General features: G+C 65.9%; 2 protein-coding genes across 6 annotated transcripts in view; one reads left to right on the plus strand and one right to left on the minus strand.

The window, feature by feature from the left end:
- CkIIbeta (casein kinase II subunit beta) overlaps positions 1–19124 on the minus strand; it is a 598395-nt gene that overhangs the window by 468463 nt on the left and 110808 nt on the right. The gene's annotated exons all lie outside the window — the stretch shown is intronic.
- LOC139755174 (UDP-glucose 4-epimerase-like) lies at positions 18254–19035 on the plus strand. The gene is given in 3 exon segments (XM_071673344.1): positions 18254–18629; positions 18632–18683; positions 18843–19035. Coding segments are annotated over 3 exon segments (621 nt in total).

Genomic DNA, 19124 nt, shown 5'->3' on the forward strand with positions numbered 1-19124 from the left:
CCCGTGGCGACGAACGTATCCCGGCGGGCCGACTTTGGCGAGGCGCCCTCCACCGGCCTGGCCGCCGATTTTGCACCCCCGCCGACCTGATGAGGGGGCGGTGAAGACCGGCACGGCCCCACGGCTGGATGGCCCGAACCTCGCCGGGATCGCCCTGGAGTTTTGCAGGAATGGGGGACGCCGTCCCATCGGCCCTTCTCCTATCCTAGGATCAGATCACGGTCCCGCAACCCCTGCGGCGTGACCCATACGACGGCCGAGACTCCACCGCATTATCGCCGAGAACCTGGGTTGAGAGCCCGTCTATGGCGGCAAGGTCTCTGGCATCGGCCCGCTTTTTACTGCCACCTCGATCGGGGACAAGGTGGTGCGGTTCGCCGAAAAGGGCCCAAAGCCACCAGATCTTCCTGGACCGGAAGGCCGGGATAAATCCGACCGTCTACCCCGACGGGATTTCGACCTCGGTCAGCGAGCCGACCCAAAACTGGCCTTCCTTCGGACCATCCCCGGTCTGGAGGCGGTCGAGGTGTTCCGGTACGGCTATGCCATCGAATACGAACTATGTCAAACCCCGCGAACTGAGCCCGCCCGCTGGAAGTGAAGAAGGGGGCCTGGCCTCTATCTTGCAGGCCAGATAAACCGGCACAAACCGGATATGAAGAGGCGGCGGCTCAGGGACTGATGGCGGGCCTGAATGGGGGCGCGTTCCGGGCACGGGCCCGGGAGCCCGTCGTCTTCGGTCGGGACCAAGGCCTATATCGGGGGGGAGGATCGACCGATCTGGTGAGCGGGGCGTGAAGAAAATGATGGTTAAAAGGGAAAGTTTAAAAACTGACCCTGGCGGTAAAACCCCAAACAGGGGTTTTGACGCCACTGGCGGGGGGCCCTCCGGCATCGTGTCGAAGGCGCGGCGGCTGCGGTTTGAGGCCAAGGCCGGCCGAAACTTTCCCAACCATTTCTGTTCCAACGTAAAAACCCTGTTCACGCCCAAGGAGGCCAACTGCCCTTGGCTTTTCCGGTGAACGCCCGATGGGCGCCGCCGCTCGAATGCGCGAACTTCTGGGCCTTCCCGGACGTGACGCTGGAGAACTTTGTTCCCGTCTGCCCGGCCATCGCCGACTGGAGCCCAGAGGTGAGGACCCAGTCGAGATTGATGCAGGCTACGCCAACTATCTGGACCGCCAGGCCGTGGACGCCGCCGCCCTGCGTTCGGAGGAGGCGCTGATCCTGCCTGTTCGATCGGGAAACTATGGCCCCCATCGGCGGTCGTCGAACGAGGTGAGGACAAGCTTATCCCGCATCCGCCCCCCCGCACGCTCGGCCAGGTGGGCGGATCGAAGGCATGACGGCCCGGGCGCCTGTCGGCCCCTGCTGCCCATGTGAAACGCGCGCCGCGCACCACGGTTTGGCGGCATGAGCTTGGAGCCGAAAAGGCCATATTCCAACCAAATAGACTCAGGCGACGCCTGAGCAGATGGCCGATCTGGAGGCTTTCGCCTGCGCCTGGCGGAGGCGAATGAAGTCATAAATCTGGTGGGGCCAGACAGCCTGCCCCACTTCTTTTAACCGCACGCCTGGGACAGCGAGCCCCAACTGCTGACCACGCCCTGACCCCCTTGACCTGGGCGGATCTGGGCGGGGGCGCGGGTTTTCCGGGCGTCGTCCTGACGATCCTGCTGAAGGGGAGGGAAGGGTCGCATGTCTGGGTGATCGATAGCTGGGCAAACGCTGCCGTTTTCCCCCAGGAAATCGTTAATGCGCTCGGTCTTCCGGGGACGGTTCGAATGGACGGGCGAGGAGCAGCGTGTGCGATGTGACATCGTTACGGGGACGGGCTTTTGGCGCCCATGGATAAGCTTCTCGGTTTTTATGCACAGCCCTAAATTCGAAAGGGGTGCACAAGGTCCCCGTTTCTCAAGGGGGAAGGGCGGAATCGGGTTGCTTTTAAGCCCGTGAAATCCTTTGGCATTTCCAAGCTGAACTGGTTCCGTCGCAGAGCGATGGGGCGGGGCCGTATCGTGACAGTCCGGAAAAACCTGAAACGTGCCCGTTAAAAAAGCCTGCCCGATTTTTCGCCGTATCCAATTCAGAAGGAGGGGGCGTCGGCAAGACGACGACCCCCCATCAACCTGGGCCCCCCCCGGGGGGCCGCCATCGGCGAGCGGGTGCTGATCGTGGCCCATGGACCCCAGGCAAATGCCCGACGGGCCTGGGGGTTCCACGTAAACACGCCGGGTCACCATCTATGACGTTTTTTTTGGCCAGCTTTTCCAATCGGGGCCCGCCTCGGTCCAGACGACCGTCCAAACCCTGGATCGTGCCGCCGACGCCGACATGCCCGGGGTCGTAGATCGAAAGGATTTCAGGGGGAATCGTCGTTTCCATCGCCTTCGGGATGCTCTGCGGCGCCCCACGACGAGGGCCCCTACGGCGTATGACTATGTGCTGATCGACTGCCTCCCGTCGCTGAACCTGCTGACGCAGAACGCCATGGCGGGGGGACGCGGTTTTCTGGGGCCGCTGCAATGGGGAGTTCTTTGCGCTGGAAGGCCTCAGCCGCTGATCGGACCATACGACAGGGTCAAGCACAGCCTAACCCGGGCCTGGAGATTCAGGGCCTGGTCCTGACCATGTTTAAACCGCCGCAGCGCCCTGCCCGGGTTTCAAGTGGCCAATGACGCCCCGCGCCCACTTCGGCGACAAGGTCTAAGCCACCGCCCATTCCGCCAATGCCCGCGTCGCCGAGGCGCCGTCCTTTGGCAAGCCCCGCTGATCTATGATCTAAAAATCGGGGCCCAGCCAGGCCATCTGCGCCCTGGCCAAGGAAGTGGGGAAGCGCGAACGTCAGGTCTGAAGCTGGCGGCCTGAGTTTTAGAAGAAGAAACGGAACAGTACCCTTGGCTGAACGACACAAGGTCTGGGCCGCGGCCTGTCGGCGTTGATGGGCGAGAATGCGGGAGGCGCCGGTGGCGCCGGACGCCCGGTCCCGGCGGGCGTGCAAGCGCGTGCCGATGGAGCCTTAAGCCCACCCGACCAGCCGCGCAAAAACCTTTTCCGCCAGGAAGATCTGGAGGAGCTGACCGCCTCGATCCCGAAAAAGGGCGTGCTTCAGCCCATTCTGGTGCCGGAAACCCAGCCGGGCGGGGAAACGCGTTGGCAGATAAAGGGGCCCGCGAGCGTCGCTGGCGCGCGTCGCAGCCGCGCGGCTGACTGAGGTGGCCGACGTCGGTTCACGAGAGGGACGATGTTGAGGTCTTCGAAGTCGCCAAATCGTCAAAAACCCGGTCCAGCGCGCCGACCTGAATCCGGGAGGAGGCCGAGGCTTACCGCGTTCTGATGGATCGTTTCGGTGGGACCCGGAAACGCCTGTCGCCGGTTCGTGGGCAAAGCCGCAGCCATGTCGCCAATATGATTCGCCTGCTTCGGGCTGCCGGAGCGGGTGCTGTTCTATGTCCGCGAGGGCAAGCTGTCGGCGGTTCATGCGCGGGCGCGATCAATACGCCGGGAAATCCCACCCAAACTGGCCGCCCATCCCCTTTTGTCGACGGTCTGAGCGTCGCGAAACCGGAGGCCCTGGCGCGTCGTGCAAAAGGGAAGGGCCCAACCGGGCCCCAAGGCCAAGGCTGTGGCGCGGGCACCCGAGGGCTCGGCGGATGTCGTGGCCCTGCAGCAGGATCTGGCCGACGCCCTGGGCCAAAAAGGGTCGAGCTGAACGACCGCAGCGCAAGGGCGAACTGACCACCCCCTAGGGCTCTCTGGAGCAGTTGGACGACCTGTGCCGCCGATTAAAGCGGGGCTGAGGGTTTGCGTGCTAGGGTGAGCCATGACTGAAGAAACCACGCTCACCCCCGCCGAAAAAACTGAAACCAGGGCCCTTTGGGCCCCCAAGAAGGCCAAGGTCGGCCACGGATCTCCGGCCAGCCCAGCGCCAAGGCTGAAGAAAAAACGTGTCCGCCGCATTTTGGCCATGGCCAAGCCTTTCGTTCCGCAAGGCCTCGAAACGGGGCTAGGCCTTCCGCAGAGCAGGTCGCGGGGGTTTTAGAGGCCCAAAAAGGGTCCCGGCGCGGCCCGCGAAACTCCAGCAGCAGACGTTCCGCGAATCAGCTGATCCGGCATTCCCTCGTCTTGGTGCGACGTCTGCGGTGTTGATGGCTGTCCGGGAAACATCGTCAGCGCCTCCAGCCGCCATGGGGCGGGCCTTGACGCAAACAATTTCCGCCTCTGCTTCAAGAAGACCCTGCGGCCTTGCGGCCTCCTTGGCTTGGCGCCTTTGGCCTGAAGGATGTTGATCCGGCGCAACGGCCGATGCATGGCGGCGGAACGCCCCCGCCAGACCGAAGACTCACCCTCGGGGAAGGCGCGGCGCATGGCCGACTGGGGAGGGCCGGGGGCGGACCCCGAATGCCTGAAGCGCGGCCCTCCGACAGGGAGGGGTCGGGCATCGACGCCCAGATGCTGCCCCAGCCCCTTCCCGGGGCCCATGGTGCGGGCCGGGTCCCGGGCCGATGAACAGGGGCCAGACGGGTCGATCTCCTGGCGCATCAGCCGCGTCGCGGGGGAGGCGGGCGAACGAAACGGTCCCGGGGGTCGGCGTTCAACCGACCTTTTCCGCGCCAGGGCCCTCGCGCGTATGGGGGGGCCACATCGCCTGGGTTTCATCCTCGTAGCAGACGATGCCGAAGGCGCCGTTTTCTTTTCGGCGGTCCTTTCGCAGGGCAGACAGTCACGGCCAAGCTGATCCGCCTCGACCACCAAACATGGCGTCAGGGATTATAGCCGCCCGCCGCATGGTTCTTGGCGCAGCGGCCACCGCCTTGTCCGCCGGGCTTGATCGTGGACAGGCGGAAGGGGCACCAGACACCCCCCCGCATCAGCGGATCATGGCCGTCAGGGCCCTTCCAGCCTGGTTTCGTCGCCGGGCGATGTCGCTGTCGGTCAGGACCGGTTGACGTTGGGAAGGGGGCGTTCAGGTCCCCGGCGTGACCGTTTTTGCACAGGATTTCGGCCCGTTCGGCGACGCGGAACGGTCCTTGGGCCCTGGTTTAAACCCCCGCCGGATGGCCGGGACAGGCGCCTTCAGGAACCGTTCGTTTCCGGCGTTTGGCGAGGATCATCGCAGTGGGCCTCACTGGCCTGACAGCGCTGCATGAACGCCCAGACGGATCAGGCGGGCCAGTTCCGACGCCGCGCGCTCCTCGCCGTCCTGCTGGGCGGCGAATGGCGGCATAGGGCTGGTCGTCGCTGGCGTAGGTCGTGGTGACGGTTTTCTGTGCCGCTGAGGGGTGTTCCGCCCGCCGCTGGGTCAGGGTCCAGGTCGCCTTGACCGTCAGCTCATAGCGGGTGGCGTGTCGTCGATGCGCGGCCCAGCGAGCGGCGGTTCTGCTCGACCGTGGCGGTCAGGGCGGTATAGCGGCGGTGACGCTGCGGTCCCAGGCCAGGGCGTCTTCAAGCTGCTCGCGCAGCCGGTTACCCAGACGGTCGTCCTGGGTCGTGACGGCGATGCGGCGCAGGGCCGACCCCGTCGCCGGTTCGGGCGTACATGGGCGTGAAGCCGCAAGCCGAAACCCCCAGCCCCAGCAGGACGGCAAGACCGCCGCGAACGCGCATCAGCCGGCCACCAGATTGACGATGCGGTCCTTGACCACGACGATCTTCTTCCACGCTCAGACCCTCCAGACGCGCCTTGACGGTCTCGTCAGCCAGGACCAGAGCCTCGACCAGGGCCCGGGTTTTCGGAACCGCGCGCCACGCGGATTTACCGCCCGGCGCTTGCCGTTGATCTGGATGGGCAGGACCACTTCGTCGTCAGCCGCGAGCGCAGCGTCCCACACAGGCCACGGCGCGTCCAGAACCATCCCGTCCTCACCCAGGCGCGTCCAGCATTCCTCGGCCAGGTGCGGGGTGAAGGGGGGCGATCAGGCGCGCCAGGGCCGATAGGGCCTGACGCTTGGCGTCACCGCCCGCCTTGGCGTTGTCGCGCACGGTGGCGACGAAGGCGTACAGCTTGGCGATGGCGAGTTGAAGCGGAAGCCTTCCACGCCCTCAGGACACGGCCTTTGATGGCCTTGTGCGGGTCTCGCGGACCAGTTCGGCGTTGGCCTTTTCGTCGCCCGCCACGGCGGGATCGAAGCCGTTCGAACTGGGTCCAGGTGCGCTGGACGAAGCGGCTGGCGCCCTCGATGCCGCCCGGCGTCCACTGGATGTCGCGTTCCGGCGGGCTGTCGGACAGGGACGAACAGGCGGCCTGCATCCACGCGTGCGAGGTCAGGATCTCCTGCGGGCGCGACGACGTTCTTTCTTGGACTTGGACATCTTTTCGATGTCGCCGATGGTCAGGGCCGCGCCGTTCGACAGGCGTGTGGCGACGCGCTGGCCGTCGACGGTTTCGATCTTCACGTCGGTGGGCTCGACCCCGCGCGGTTTGCCGACCTCGTTCATGGCCCTCGAAATTAGGTTTCGTGGACGACCATGCCTTGAGTGAACAGGCCGCGAACGGCTCCTTGACGCATCATCAGACCGGCATCGGTCAGGGCGCGGGTGATGAAGCGGGCGTAGAGCATGGTGCAGCACCGCGTGTTCGACGCCGGCCGATATACTGATCCACGGCCAGCCAGTGGTCGGCGGCGGCCTTGTCGATCGGCGCCTCGGCCTTGGGATCGGTTGAAGCGGGCGAAAAATACCAGCTGGAGTCCACGAAGGTGTCCAGGGTGTCCGTCTCGCGCGTCGCGTCGGTTCCGCACGACGGGCATTTGACGTGTTTCCAGGTTCGCGTGGCGATCCAGCGGGTTGCCGGGCACGTCAAAGGTGACGGTCGTCGGGCAGGACGACGGCAGTTGGTTTGGCGGGAACCTCACCCGGGCCGCAGGTCGGGCAGTGGATGTCGGGATGGGGGCAGCCCCAATAGCGCTGGCGGCTGACGCCCCAGTCGCGCAGGCGGTAGTGGTCGCGCCCTTGCGGTTCCGGCGGCCTCGATCCGGCCAATGGCCTCGGCCTGGCGGCCTCGTTGTCCAGGACCGTTCAGGAAGTCGGAATTGAAAATGGAGCCGGGGGCCGACATAGGCCTCGTCGCCGACGGCGAAGTCGTCGCCGGCGCCCTCAGGGCGGTCCACGGTCGTGACGGGCAGGCCGTATTTGCGGCGGAAGTCCAGGTCGCGTGGTCGTGGGCCGGGCAGGCGAAGATGGCGCCTGTTGCCGTATTTCCGACAGGATGAAGTTGGCGATCCAGACGGAACCTGGGCGCCGGTGAAGGGATGGACGGCCTTCAGGCCCGTGTCCCAGCCGATCTTTTCAGCCTGGTCGATGTCGGCCTGCGGAGGTGCGCCCTTGCGGCATTCGGCGACGAGGCGGCGACCTCGGGTTGGCCTCGGCCAGGGCCTTGGCGATGGGGTGGTCGGGCGCAATCCCATGAAGGATGCGCCGAACAGGGTGTCGGGGCGGGTGGTGTAGATCTCCAGACCGTCCGGCGATGCGGCAGGGACCTCGCCCGCCCATTTCCAGGTCATCTGCAGACCCTTGGAGCGGCCGATCCAGTTTTCCTGCATCAGGCGGACCTTGTCGGGCCAGCGGTCCAGGTCTTTCAGGCCGTCGATCAGGTCGTCGGCATAGTCGGTGTTGCGCAGGAACCACTGGTTCTGTTTGCGCTTCTCGATCAGGGCGCCGGAACGCCAGCCGCGCCCGTCGATCACCTGTTCATTGGCCAGGACCGTATTGTCGACCGGATCCCAGTTGACGACCCGTCCTTGCGATAGACCAGACCGCGCCGATACAGCTCCAGGAACCAGGCCTGCTGCTTGCCGTAATATTCCGGGTCGCAGGTGGCGAAACTCACGCGACCAGTCCAGCGACAGGCCCAACAGCTTCAGCTGATCCCGCATTGTGGCGATGTTGTGTAGGTCCAGCCCTTGGGGTGGATGCCGCGCTCCATGGCCGCGTTCTCGGCGGGCATGCCGAAGGCGTCCCAGCCCATCGGGTGCAGGACATCGAAGCCCTGGGCGCGCTTGGACCGGGCCACCACGTCGCCCATCACTAGTTGCGGGCGTGACCCATGTGGATGTTCCCGGAGGGGTTTAGGGGAACATTTCAAGAACATAATACTTCGAACGGCCGGTGTCCTTCGTCACGAAGGCGTTGGCGTCCGCCCAGCGGTCTGCTGGCGGGGTTCGGCGGTCTTGGGTTCGTAACGGGCCACGGGGATCCTGAAAAGCAGCGAGGACGCTACGCGCCCTCGCGCTCAACTAGCCCGAAGGGCGGTCGCGCCCAAGAAGAATAGTGGCTGGCGCTCAGGCCGAAGCATCGGCGCAGCATAGAAGAGCGCCTGAATCAGCCGGCGTTGCGAGGTTGAGCTGGCGCGCCTTGGTCAGGATGGGGGTTGACCAGATCGGACTCGGTTTGGGCGGCGACGGGAGCGGTGGCCCATTGACCGTCCGCGCCCTTCAACTTCCTTGCTCACCGTGACCGTCAGCGCATCGGCGCGAAGGCGGGTGTCCAGGATGAAGACCGTGGCCTTGAACCGCTCGTTCGGGGCCTGCGGGCTGGAGTACCAGTCATAGTTGATCACGCCGCCCCAGGGGTCGGCGGTGATCAGGGGCATGAAGTGAGGGTGTCGAGCGAGGCGCGCCACAGATAGCCGTTGGACGCCGATGCCCTGCTGCACGTTCGTCTTGGGCGCGTTCTTCTTGCCGCGACGAAAGGAATGCTGGAGCAGCCGAAAGGGGCGACGCCGAGACCGGGGCGATGGCGACGCCGCGAACCAGGGCCTTGTTGAGGCTCATCAAGGAAGTCCCCGTAAACTCTGAACCGTGGGGGCCCTCGGCCCGCACGCGCACGGCTTTCGCTGATCCGCGCCGCAGCAGGGTTTCTATAACCGGTCAAAAGGGGCGATGACAAGGCGAAGTCGCGGGCGGGGGCTTCTGTTTGGCCAGTTCGACGATCCATTGGGCGAACATCGGCTCGTTTTGGGGCAATTCCCGTGACGCTTGAGCCACATCGCAGTGCAACAATGAACAGAATCGGAAATATGCGCCGTGACCTGCGTTGACCGCCCGGGACCCCGGGTGTCTAATCGCGCAGCCCGATCCCCATCTAAGGACGGAAAAAGCGTGCGGCCTTGCGGGTTTGCGAGGTCATTGAGGATCTGGAATGCGTTTCGGCGGCATCTTTAGCAGCAGGGTTTGCGACGGCGGTTCTCGCCGTGTCGACGCCTGTGCTCGCCCAGTCGCAGACCCGCGCGCCCAGTGTTTCGCTGGCCGACGCCCAGGCAGGCCAGCCCAACGCCCCGGCCCCGCGCCGCGGCCTGCGCCCTGAATGAGAACGGCCGCTGGAGCCTGGACTTCAACCTGAACCAGCCTGTCGGTCGTGAAACCGACTGGGGCGATGTCGAAGCGGGGCCTATTACCGCCTGAACGACCGCCTGCGTGTCGGCGCCGCCGCCGCTGTCGGGGGCGCCAGAGGCCGACCCGGCCCCGCGCCCAGGAAACCAACGGCCGCGCCCAGCCGCGCGTTCGTCTGGAAACCATCTTCAAGTTCTGATCGGCTTTAAGGTCAGCGAAATGCTGACTGAACCGCATCGACGCCCGCCAATCCGCAGGCGCCGGATTCCCGCAGTTCGCCTGCATTCAGCGCGCTGACGCCGCCCAGGGGCATGACGGGGTGCGGCGATTTAGCTGACCCTGTCCTGAAACCCCGCGACGCCCAGCGCAGGCTTGGCCGACGACGCGCCGCCCGCCGGGGAAAACCGGCGACAGGATCAGGGCGTCCAACCCTTTTAGCAGCGTGCGGCGCGCCGTGCCAGGCGGCGGTCAGCAGCCAGTCGGGATGGGCGGCGCGGATTTCGACGGCCCGCGCGGCCTCGCGCTCCGGCAGGTGCAGGCCGTCGGCCCCGAAACGCCTGAGCCAGATCAAGGTCGCGTCCGACCAGCAGCCGCACCTCGGCGCCATGGGTCGCTTCGCGCAGACGCCGGCCTGTCGCAACCGCATCCGCCGCCCCGAAGGCGCGATAGACGACGGCGGAGCCTGCGGGCAGACGCGCCGCCGTCTCCCACGGACGCGGCGTCCGTTCCGGGTCCCGGTGAAGAACAGCAGCGGCGGCCAAACCTGCGGCGCGCGGGCTGACAGTCGCGGCGGCGCGGTTTAGAGCGGTCGCCGCATCCCAGAGCGCACGCGCCTCATCGCTGTAACCGGTCGGCAGGATCATGAGCCCTTTCTTCCCTCGCTTCACCTCCGGCGTCCATCGCTGAACGGGGTCGCCGCCGTCCGCAGCCGTATCGACGCGGCCTGTCAGGCGGCAGGCTGCGACCCCGCCTCGGTGGTCCTGACGGCTGTATCCAAGACGCAAGGCGCCGAGGCCATCGACGCCATTCTGGCCACGGGCCAGCGGGTGTTTCGGCGAAAACCGGGTGCAGGAGGCTGAAGGCCGTTGGGCGACCGTCTGGCGGACCTGCCGGGGCTGGAGCTTCGCCGATCGGCCCGTTGAAGACCAACAAGGCTGAGGACGCGGTGTGGCCCTGTTCAAACGTCATCGAGACGCTGGACCGCGAAAAACTGGCGCGGGGCCCTGGCGGTCGGGGGCGGCCAAGCTGGGCCGTTCGCCCCGCGTTTGGTCCAGGTCAACACTGGCGCTGACCCCCAGAAGGCCGGCGTCCTGCCGATGAGGCCGACGCCCTGATCCAGACCGCGCGCGACACCCATGGTCTGAATGTCGAGGGCCTGATGTGCATTCCGCCTGCGGATGAAGATCCCGCCCCGCATTTCGACCTGTTGAAATCCATCGCGGCGCGCAACGGCCTGTCGGTCCTGTCGATGGGGATGAGCGGCGACTTCGAGGCGGGCGATCGGTCGCGGCGCCACCCATGTGCGCGTCGGAACCGCATTATTTCGGGGAACGAAATCGGCCTTGAACAGGCTCTAAGCGGTTACCTGAGTTGAATTCGCACCCCCAAGCCTTGGCGCGGGCCAAAGCCTCGCCATTGTCTGACCATGCCTACGCCCAAGACCATCCTGATCATCGACGACGACGACGACCTGCGCGAGGCCTTGGCCCGAGCAGCTGAACCTGCATGAAGAGTTCCGCACATTGCAGGCCGCGACCGCGACGGACGGGGTCCGCATGGGCCGCGAGGTCCGCGCCGACCTGATCCTGCTGGACGTCGACCTGCCCGACATGGACGGCCGCGAGGCCTGCCGCCTGTTACGCAAGGACGGTGTCTCGACCCGGTGATCATGCTGACGGCCCAGTCGGCGGACGCCGACGCCATCCTGGGTCTGGATGCGGGCGCCAACGACTATGTCACCAAGCCCTTCCGGTTCGCCGTGCTGCTGGCGCGCATCCGCGCCCATCTGCGCAGCCATGAACAGTCCGAGGACGCGGTCTTCACCATCGGCCCGTACGAGTTCCGCCCGCGTCCAAGATGCTGACGGACGCCAAGGGCAAGAAGGTGCGGTTGACCGAGAAGGAAACCAATATCCTGAAATACCTCTATCGCGCCGGGGCCAAGCCGGTGTCGCGCGAAGAGCTGCTGACGGAAGTCTGGGGCTACAACGCCGGGGTCACGACCCACACGCTGGAAACCCACATTCTATCGCCTGCGCCAGAAGATCGAGCCCGAGCCGGGTCAGGCCCGTCTGCTGCTGACGGACGCAGGCGGATACCGGCTGCAGCCGTAAGCGGGCTGGCGGTCCTCAAGGCTAAATCGATATTCAGCCTAGCGCGTCATTCCGGGCGTCCGTAGGACGAACCCGGAACCCAGGAGGCTCGCAACCCTGCGCCGAATACGTCCAACGACGGCGCTGCAGCCCTGGGTTCCGGTTTCTTCGCTTTGCTCAGCCCCGGAATGACGATCTAAGATTTCCAGCCGACGGAATGTCGAGCGGCCTCTAGCCCTTCTTCCTGATTCGTGACACCGGCAGGAAGATGTGGACCAGCGGGACCGATGGCCACGGCGTACAGGATGGTGCCCAGTCCGACCGAACCGCCCAGCATGCCAGCGACGGCGACGACGGTGGATCTCGATGGCGGTCCTGACCCATTTCACCGGCCAGCCGGTGCGGGCCACGATGCCGGTCATCAGGCCGTCGCGCGGACCGGGGCCAAGGCCCGCCCCGACATAGGCGCGGTCGCCACGCCGTTCAGCACAATGCCCGCGCAGCCAGAGGCCCGCGCGCAGGGGTATAGGGCAGGTCAGACGGGATCCAGTCCAGACCGAAATTGGCCACCGTGCCGATGACCAAAACATTGGCCACCGTGCCGATGCCCGGCTTCTGGCGCAGCGGCGCCACAGCAGCAGCACCGCCAGACCGATCAGATTGACCACCATGGCCGAAGCTGATCCCGGCGGGACCGGCGAACCGTTCGAACACCCCTTGCGTCAGCACATTCCCAGGGGTCCAGGCCCAGACCGGCGCGGACGATCATGGCGATTGGACAGGCCGTAGAGGCCAAGGCCGAGGAAAAGCTGGAGCAGGCGACGGGTCATTCGGTTATTTTGCGCCAAACTGGACTTCAGAAAAAGGGCCAGTTGTGGCATTCTGGCCTGATGACGCCGCGCACCATCCGTTCGCCACCCCTGATCCGCCATCTGGGAGACTGGCGCAGGCCGGGGGCAGGGGCCGCCTATCGCCAGCTGGCCGGTGCAGTGCGGCTGCTGATCCTGGACGGACGACTGCCGCTGGACGGCGCGCCTGCCCGGAGAACGCGAGCTGGCGCAGACGCTGGGTCTGAGCCGAACGACTGTTTCGCCGCCTATGGCGGACTGCGCGATGACGGATTCCTGACCGGAGGACAAGGGGCCGCCGCCCGCACCAGCCTGCCGCCCAGCCGCAACCCCGGTCGCAACACTTGGCCTGACCCCGTCCGCCCCGCGGCAACCGAGGCGGAAACCTCGGATGTGATCGACCTGACCGCTGCGGTCCTGCCGGCCGACCCCAATATTCACGCCGCCTATGTGCGGGCGCTGGAGCGTCTGCCCGCCAATCTGCCGGGGCATGGCTATGAGACGGCGGGGCTGGAGGAGCTGCGCGAAGCGGTGGCGGCGGGCTATCGGCGGCGCGGTCTGCCGACCTCGGCCGGGCAGATCCTGATCACCCATGGGGCGCACAATGGGCTGGTGCATCTGCTGCGGCTGACGGTGCGGCCCGGCGATGCGGTGGTGTTCGACCATCCCACCTATCCGCAGGCCATAGACGCCATTCTGGCGGCGGGCGCGCGGCCCATCCCGGTCGCCCATGCCGGACGAAGACGGCGAGGAGGGCAGGATGTCGAGGGTCTGGCCTGCGCTGCCGCCGCCACACCGCGCCGATGGCCTATCTGGTGCTGGACCACAATAATCCGACGGGGCGGATGATGCGGGCGGCGGACGTCTGCGTCTGCTGTCGGCGCTGAAGGGGTCGGAGACCCTGTGGTTGCTGGACGAGACGCTGGTGGAGCTGACCCTCAGCGGTCCGCCCGCCCTGACCGCCTCGGCGGTGGATGCGCCGCGCATGGTGCGGCTGGGGTCCATGTCCAAGAGCGTCTGGGGCGGTTTGCGGATCGGCTGGATCCGCGCGGACCGGGCGGTGATCCAGCGTCTGGCCAGAGCCGGGCCAGTTTCGATCTGGGCGTGCCGATCCTGGAGCAGCTGGCGGCGGTCGAACTGCTGAATGACGCGGGCGCGGCGCTTGCGGGTACGGCGGCCCCTGTTGCGGGGCCAGACGGGATCACCTGCGCGCCGTCTGGCCGAACGCTGCCCGACTGGGTCTGCCCGCGTCCGGCGGGCGGCCTGTCCCTGTGGGCGCGCCTGCCCGGACCGATCAGCTCGGCTCTGACCCAACAGGCGGCGGAAGAGGGCGTCAGGCTGGCGGCTGGCCCGCGCTTCGGCATAGACGGCGCCTTCGAACGCCGCCTGCGCCTGCCCTACACCTTGCCGGAGCCCGAACTGGATCAGGTGGTCGAGCGTCTGGCCCGAGCGGCGGCAAGGGTGGGGCGCTCGCCCAAGTCGACGCCCGTCTCAGCCCAGCCGTCCGGTCGCCGTCTATTAAGGATCAGACGTCCAGGTCGACCGTGAACGGGGGCGTGGTCGCTGGGGCGTTCCCAATTCGCGCACATCGTCGTGGATGCGGGCGGTGTTCTTGACCACGGCGGAGGTCAGGCCGGGGGAGGTCCAGATGTGGTCCCGGGCGCAGGCCGGTTGGACTTGCGGAAGTCGCGGGCGCGGTAGCTCCACCAGCTGGCCAGCTTCTGGGGTTCGGGGAAACGGTTCGCGCAGCACGTCGGCGAACCCGCCCGTGGCCTGAAGCCGGTTCAGGGTCTCGACCTCGATGGGGGTGTGGCTGACGATCTTGGACATGTAGCGGTGGTTGAAGACATCGCCTTCGCCCGGCGCGATGTTGAAATCACCGCCCATGACCAGCGGACGCGACTTGTCCTGACGCGCCACGATCTCGGTCAGCTGTTCTAGAAGTCCATCTTGTGATCGAACTTGGGGTTCGCGCCCGGGCGGGGATGTCGCCGCCGGCGGGGAGATATAGAAGTTCTGGATGTCGATTCCGGCGACGCTGGCTGACACGCAGCGCGCGTGGCCCAGCTTGCAGCCTGGAAGGTTTCGCTGTCCTCGATCGGCAGGCGGCTGGCGATGGCACCCCGTGCCAGCCCTTCTGGCCCAGAACGCGCAGGTGCGGCAGGCCCATCTCCTCGAAGGCGGCGCGCGGAAACTGGTCCGTGGTGCATTTGATCTCCTGCAGCATCAGGACGTCGGGCGCGCGTCCTGAACGAAGCGGGCGACCTGGTCGATGCGCAGGCGGACGGAGTTGATGTTCCAGGTGCGAGGCGAAGGGTCATGGCCCCGCTTTAGCAGGCCAGGATCAGGTTTGGCGGCATAAAAAAGGCCCGGCGCTGCGGGCCGGGCTCTGAAAGTTTCGTCTCTCTCGCCGCCGGGAGGGGGCATGACATCCGTGGCGGTAGGACCGACCGCCGTCGTCCTGTGATCTAGATGTCACGACGAAACGAAAAGGTCAAACTGTCATAATTACTGTTTGAGTGTGATTATCCGGTAACGGACTGATAACCGTGATCGTTGAGGTTTCGTTCCATGATCCGTTAGTTACGGCCGGGGCGGCGCGTGGGGTCGCGCAGCTGGAACAGGCTGGCGGCCAGGCCGGATGCCGGTTGCAGGGCGGTCAGCTGGGTGCGCGTGCGGGCGCCTTGCGGATCGGTGATGGTCCATTCGGTCAGGCGCAGCGGGCTTCCGGCGGAAGCTCAACACCACCTGACCGTCGTTCGGACGAGCGGAATCGCGTGCGGTGATCGAGAAACCGCCTCCGCCATGCGGGTCACGCCATCGATGCGGACGCCCTGATCCAGACGGACGTTGCGGGCCAGGAAGAACCGACAGGGGCGTGCGGCCAGCGGAACCTGCTGGAAATTACTCCAGCCGGGGGTCATAGCGTTTGACGTTATAGCCGACCGACACGACAGAAGCCCGGCGGGGTTGGTGTATTCGAACCGCATCTTGCCCGGACGCTGCAAATAGAAACGACCCTCGCGGCGGACATTATTGGGGCCCGTCTCGACGAAGGAGCCTTGAGCCGAGGTCAGGCCCTGCAGATAGGTCTGGGCCTGCTGCACCACGGCGCGGTCTTCAGCCGACAGAGCGGCCTGAGCCTGAGCCGGAGAGCCGAAGACCGCCCAGTGCGGTGAAACCGGTCACCAGCCCGGCGCCCAGCAGCAGTTGGCGGCGTGGCAGATCGGCAGGGGGGGCGATCGTCTTGGCGGCGCGGTCGTTCATGTCTTTAAGTCTCCCGTTCGGGACGGTTGTCGAGGCCGCCACCCTCATGCGTCGGTCGGGCGTCAGCATGACGCGAGCCTGACCATATTCCGGCGCTCCGATGAAGCCCTGTTCATCGAAATGCTGAATGCAGGGGTTTGTTGCCTGCGCCTTTCGAGAGGACGAGACTGACGCAGCAGGAGCCTGGGTTGCGCGGCTTTCTTGTAACAATGGTCGTTTGAAATCGCGAAGTGTCATCGTTTCAAGGTTTTATGAGCGCGGCCGGTGTGTAATCTGGGGCCTATGGGGATCTATCGGTAATCATGTGCGGTGGGCGGGGACGCGGTTGTGGCCGGCGTCGCGACCCTCCAGGCCGAAACAATTCATTCCGCTGTCCGGCAACCGCTCTCTGTTTCAGGAGACGGCGTTGCGTGTGGCCCCGCTGTCGTCGGACGGCGGGCGGCTGATCGTCGTCGGGGGCGTGGCGCACCGGGATGCGATCCTCAGCCAATTGGCTGAACTGGGGATCGAGGCGCAGGTTCTGCTGGAGCCTGAAGCGCGGGACTCCGCCGCAGCCATGGCCGCAGCCGCCGCCTGGACCGCGCGTCTGGATCCGACGGGCGTCAACGTCTTCGTCGCATCGGACCATCATATTCCCGATCATCAGGCGTTCCGCGACGCTGCGCTGAAGGCGGCGGACGCGGCCAGAGCAGGCCAGATCGTCACCCTGGGCGTCAGGCCGGATACGCCGTCATCCGCCTATGGCTATATTCGCGCCTGAGGGGCAGGGTCTGTCCGCCGTGAAGGCTTTTGTCGAGAAGCCGGATGCTCATACAGCCGAACGCTATATTGCTGACGGCTATCTGTGGAACAGTGGCAATTTCATCGTCTCGGCTGCAACCCTTTTGAACGAGCTCATGGCATGAGGCGCCTGCGGTCGCCGCGGCGGTCGTCGCCGCCCTGCCGCCGATAGAGGCCGGGGATCTGGCCACCTTGTCGCCCCCGCTTTTTCGTCCGCGCCCAAGATCTCCATCGACTATGCGGTGATGGAGAAGACCCGGCATGCTTCGGTTCTGGCCGTGGACTTCGCCTGGTCTGACCTGGGGGCCTGGGACGCGGTTTCCGCGACAGGCGAGGGCGATCTCGGCGCCTTTATTTTTGAGGATGCTGAAAACTGCATGGCGCGGGCGCCGGAAGGGGTGATGGTTGCAGCCATCGGCGTGCGCAACTCGCCATCATCGTCGAACACGACGCCGTTCTGGTCTGCGACATGAACCGCAGTCAGGAGGTCAAGAAGGTTGGTCGAACGCCTGAAGACGGCTTCGCCTTCACATCTGGATTTTAAGAACCCGAAGCCGGAAGGTCTGGCGGATGGCGGACGACGGTTCGCCGACTGGCTGCGCATGCGCGCCTTGCCGTTATGGGCGTCGGCAGGTCAGGATCAGGGCGCGCCTTCGCCGAGCTTCTGGGGCTTGATGGCCGATCTGTTGCAGCGAGCGGCGTGCCGGGTTCAGGCGCGTCAGATCCACGTCTATGCCGAAGCGGGCCGAAGCGGATGGCGGGGGGCCGTGGATGGGTCTGGTTCAACAGGGCTTGGCCCGGCTTGAGGCTGACTATTCTTCGGGCGGACGGCCTGATGCGGACCTTGCTGGATGATGAGGGGCGGCCGCTGGATGAAACGGCCATGGTCTATGATCAGGCGTTTCTGATGCTGGCCCGCGCGTCGGCCTCTCTTGCCGGGGTTGAAGGTGATCATGAGAACAGCGCCCTGGCTGTGCGGCAGGCTTTGTTGCAGCATGCGCCGCAACAGGGCGGGCTGATGAAAAGGGCGACCATCCCTATCAGTCGAACGCCCACATGCATCTGCTGGAGGCCTGTCTGGCGTGGGAGATGGCGGGCGAAGACGCAGGTTGGGCGCAACTGGCCGATCGTATTGTCGCTCTGGCGCTGGAACGGTTCATTGATGCAGAGGGCGGCTTCCTGCGCGAATATTTCGATGCGGACTGGTCGCCTGCTGTGGGCGAGGATGGCGATTGGTCGAGCCGGGCCATCAGTTTGAGTGGGCGTGGCTGTTGGCGCGGTACGCCGGGCGCGCGGCGACGCGACAGCCTTGGCTGCAGCGCGTCGGCTTTACGCCTTTGGGCGAACGCGGGATCGCCTCTCAGAGACAGGTGGCGGTCGACGCCCTGAATGCCGACGGCTCCGTGCGGAACCGCGGGCGAGGCTCTGGCCTCAGACCGAATGGATGAAGGCGACGCTGATTCTGGCGGAAGTCAGCGATGACGGGGAGCGGGACCGGTTTTCTGGAGGACGCCGCCGCCGCCCAGCGCGCCCTGTGGCTTTACCTGACGCCGGACGGTCTGTGGCGTGACAAGCTGCTGGAAGGCGGCGATTTCATTGATGAGCCAGCGCCAGCGAGCTCATTTTACCAACTCTCGGGGCCTATCTTCAGCTGCAGGTCACCGCCAAGGCCGTAGGTCTGAACGCCAGCCCGCTTCGGCTGAACTGAACAGAAACTCATGTCTCAAACCGTTCTTGTCGCCGGCGGCGCGGGCTATGTCGGATCGCACGTTTGTCTGGCCCTGCATGAGGCGGGTTCGCGCCGGTCGTCTATGGACAACCTGACCAACGGCCATGCGGCCTTTGTGCAGTGGGGTGTTCTGGAGCAGGGGGACATTCGCGACGGCGCGCGTCTGGATGAAGTCATCGCCACGCACAGGCCTGTCGCCGTCCTGCATTTCGCCGCGCTGATCGAGGTCGGGGAGGTCGGTGAAGGCGCCGGCCGATTCTACGAGAACAATGTCGCCGGCGCGATCACCCTGATCGAGGCGGCGCGGCGCGGCGGGGTTGAGTGCATGGTCTTTTCCTCGACCTGCGCCACCTATGGCGATCCGGTGGTCTGCCGATGGACGAAACTCATCCCCAGGCGCCGCTGAACCCCTATGGCCGGTCAAGCTGATGGTCGAACAGGCCCTGGCCGATTATTCGACCTATGCCGGGTTCCGCTCGGTCTGCCTGCGCTATTCAACGCGGCGGGCGCGGATGAGCAGGGACGGATCGGCGAGCGGCATCATCCGGGAAACCCACGCCATTCCCCTGGCGTTGCAGACCGCCCTGGGCCAGCGGTCGGGCTTCAAAACTGTTCGGCGACGACTATGACACGCGCGACGGCACGGCGGTGCGCGACTACATCCATGTGATGGACCTGGCCGACGCCCATGTGCGGGCGCTGAAATATCTGCTGCAGGGCGGGCGAGACGATCCGTCTTCAACCTGGGCACAGGCACGGGCACGACGGTGAAGGAACTGATCGACACCATCCGCCGCACCACCAATCTGCCGTTCGAGGTCGAGACTGTGGCGCGCCGCGCGGGGGACGCCCCGGTGTTG

Source organism: Panulirus ornatus, chromosome 18 (assembly GCF_036320965.1).
Source record: "Panulirus ornatus isolate Po-2019 chromosome 18, ASM3632096v1, whole genome shotgun sequence".
Taxonomy (NCBI): domain Eukaryota; kingdom Metazoa; phylum Arthropoda; class Malacostraca; order Decapoda; family Palinuridae; genus Panulirus; species Panulirus ornatus.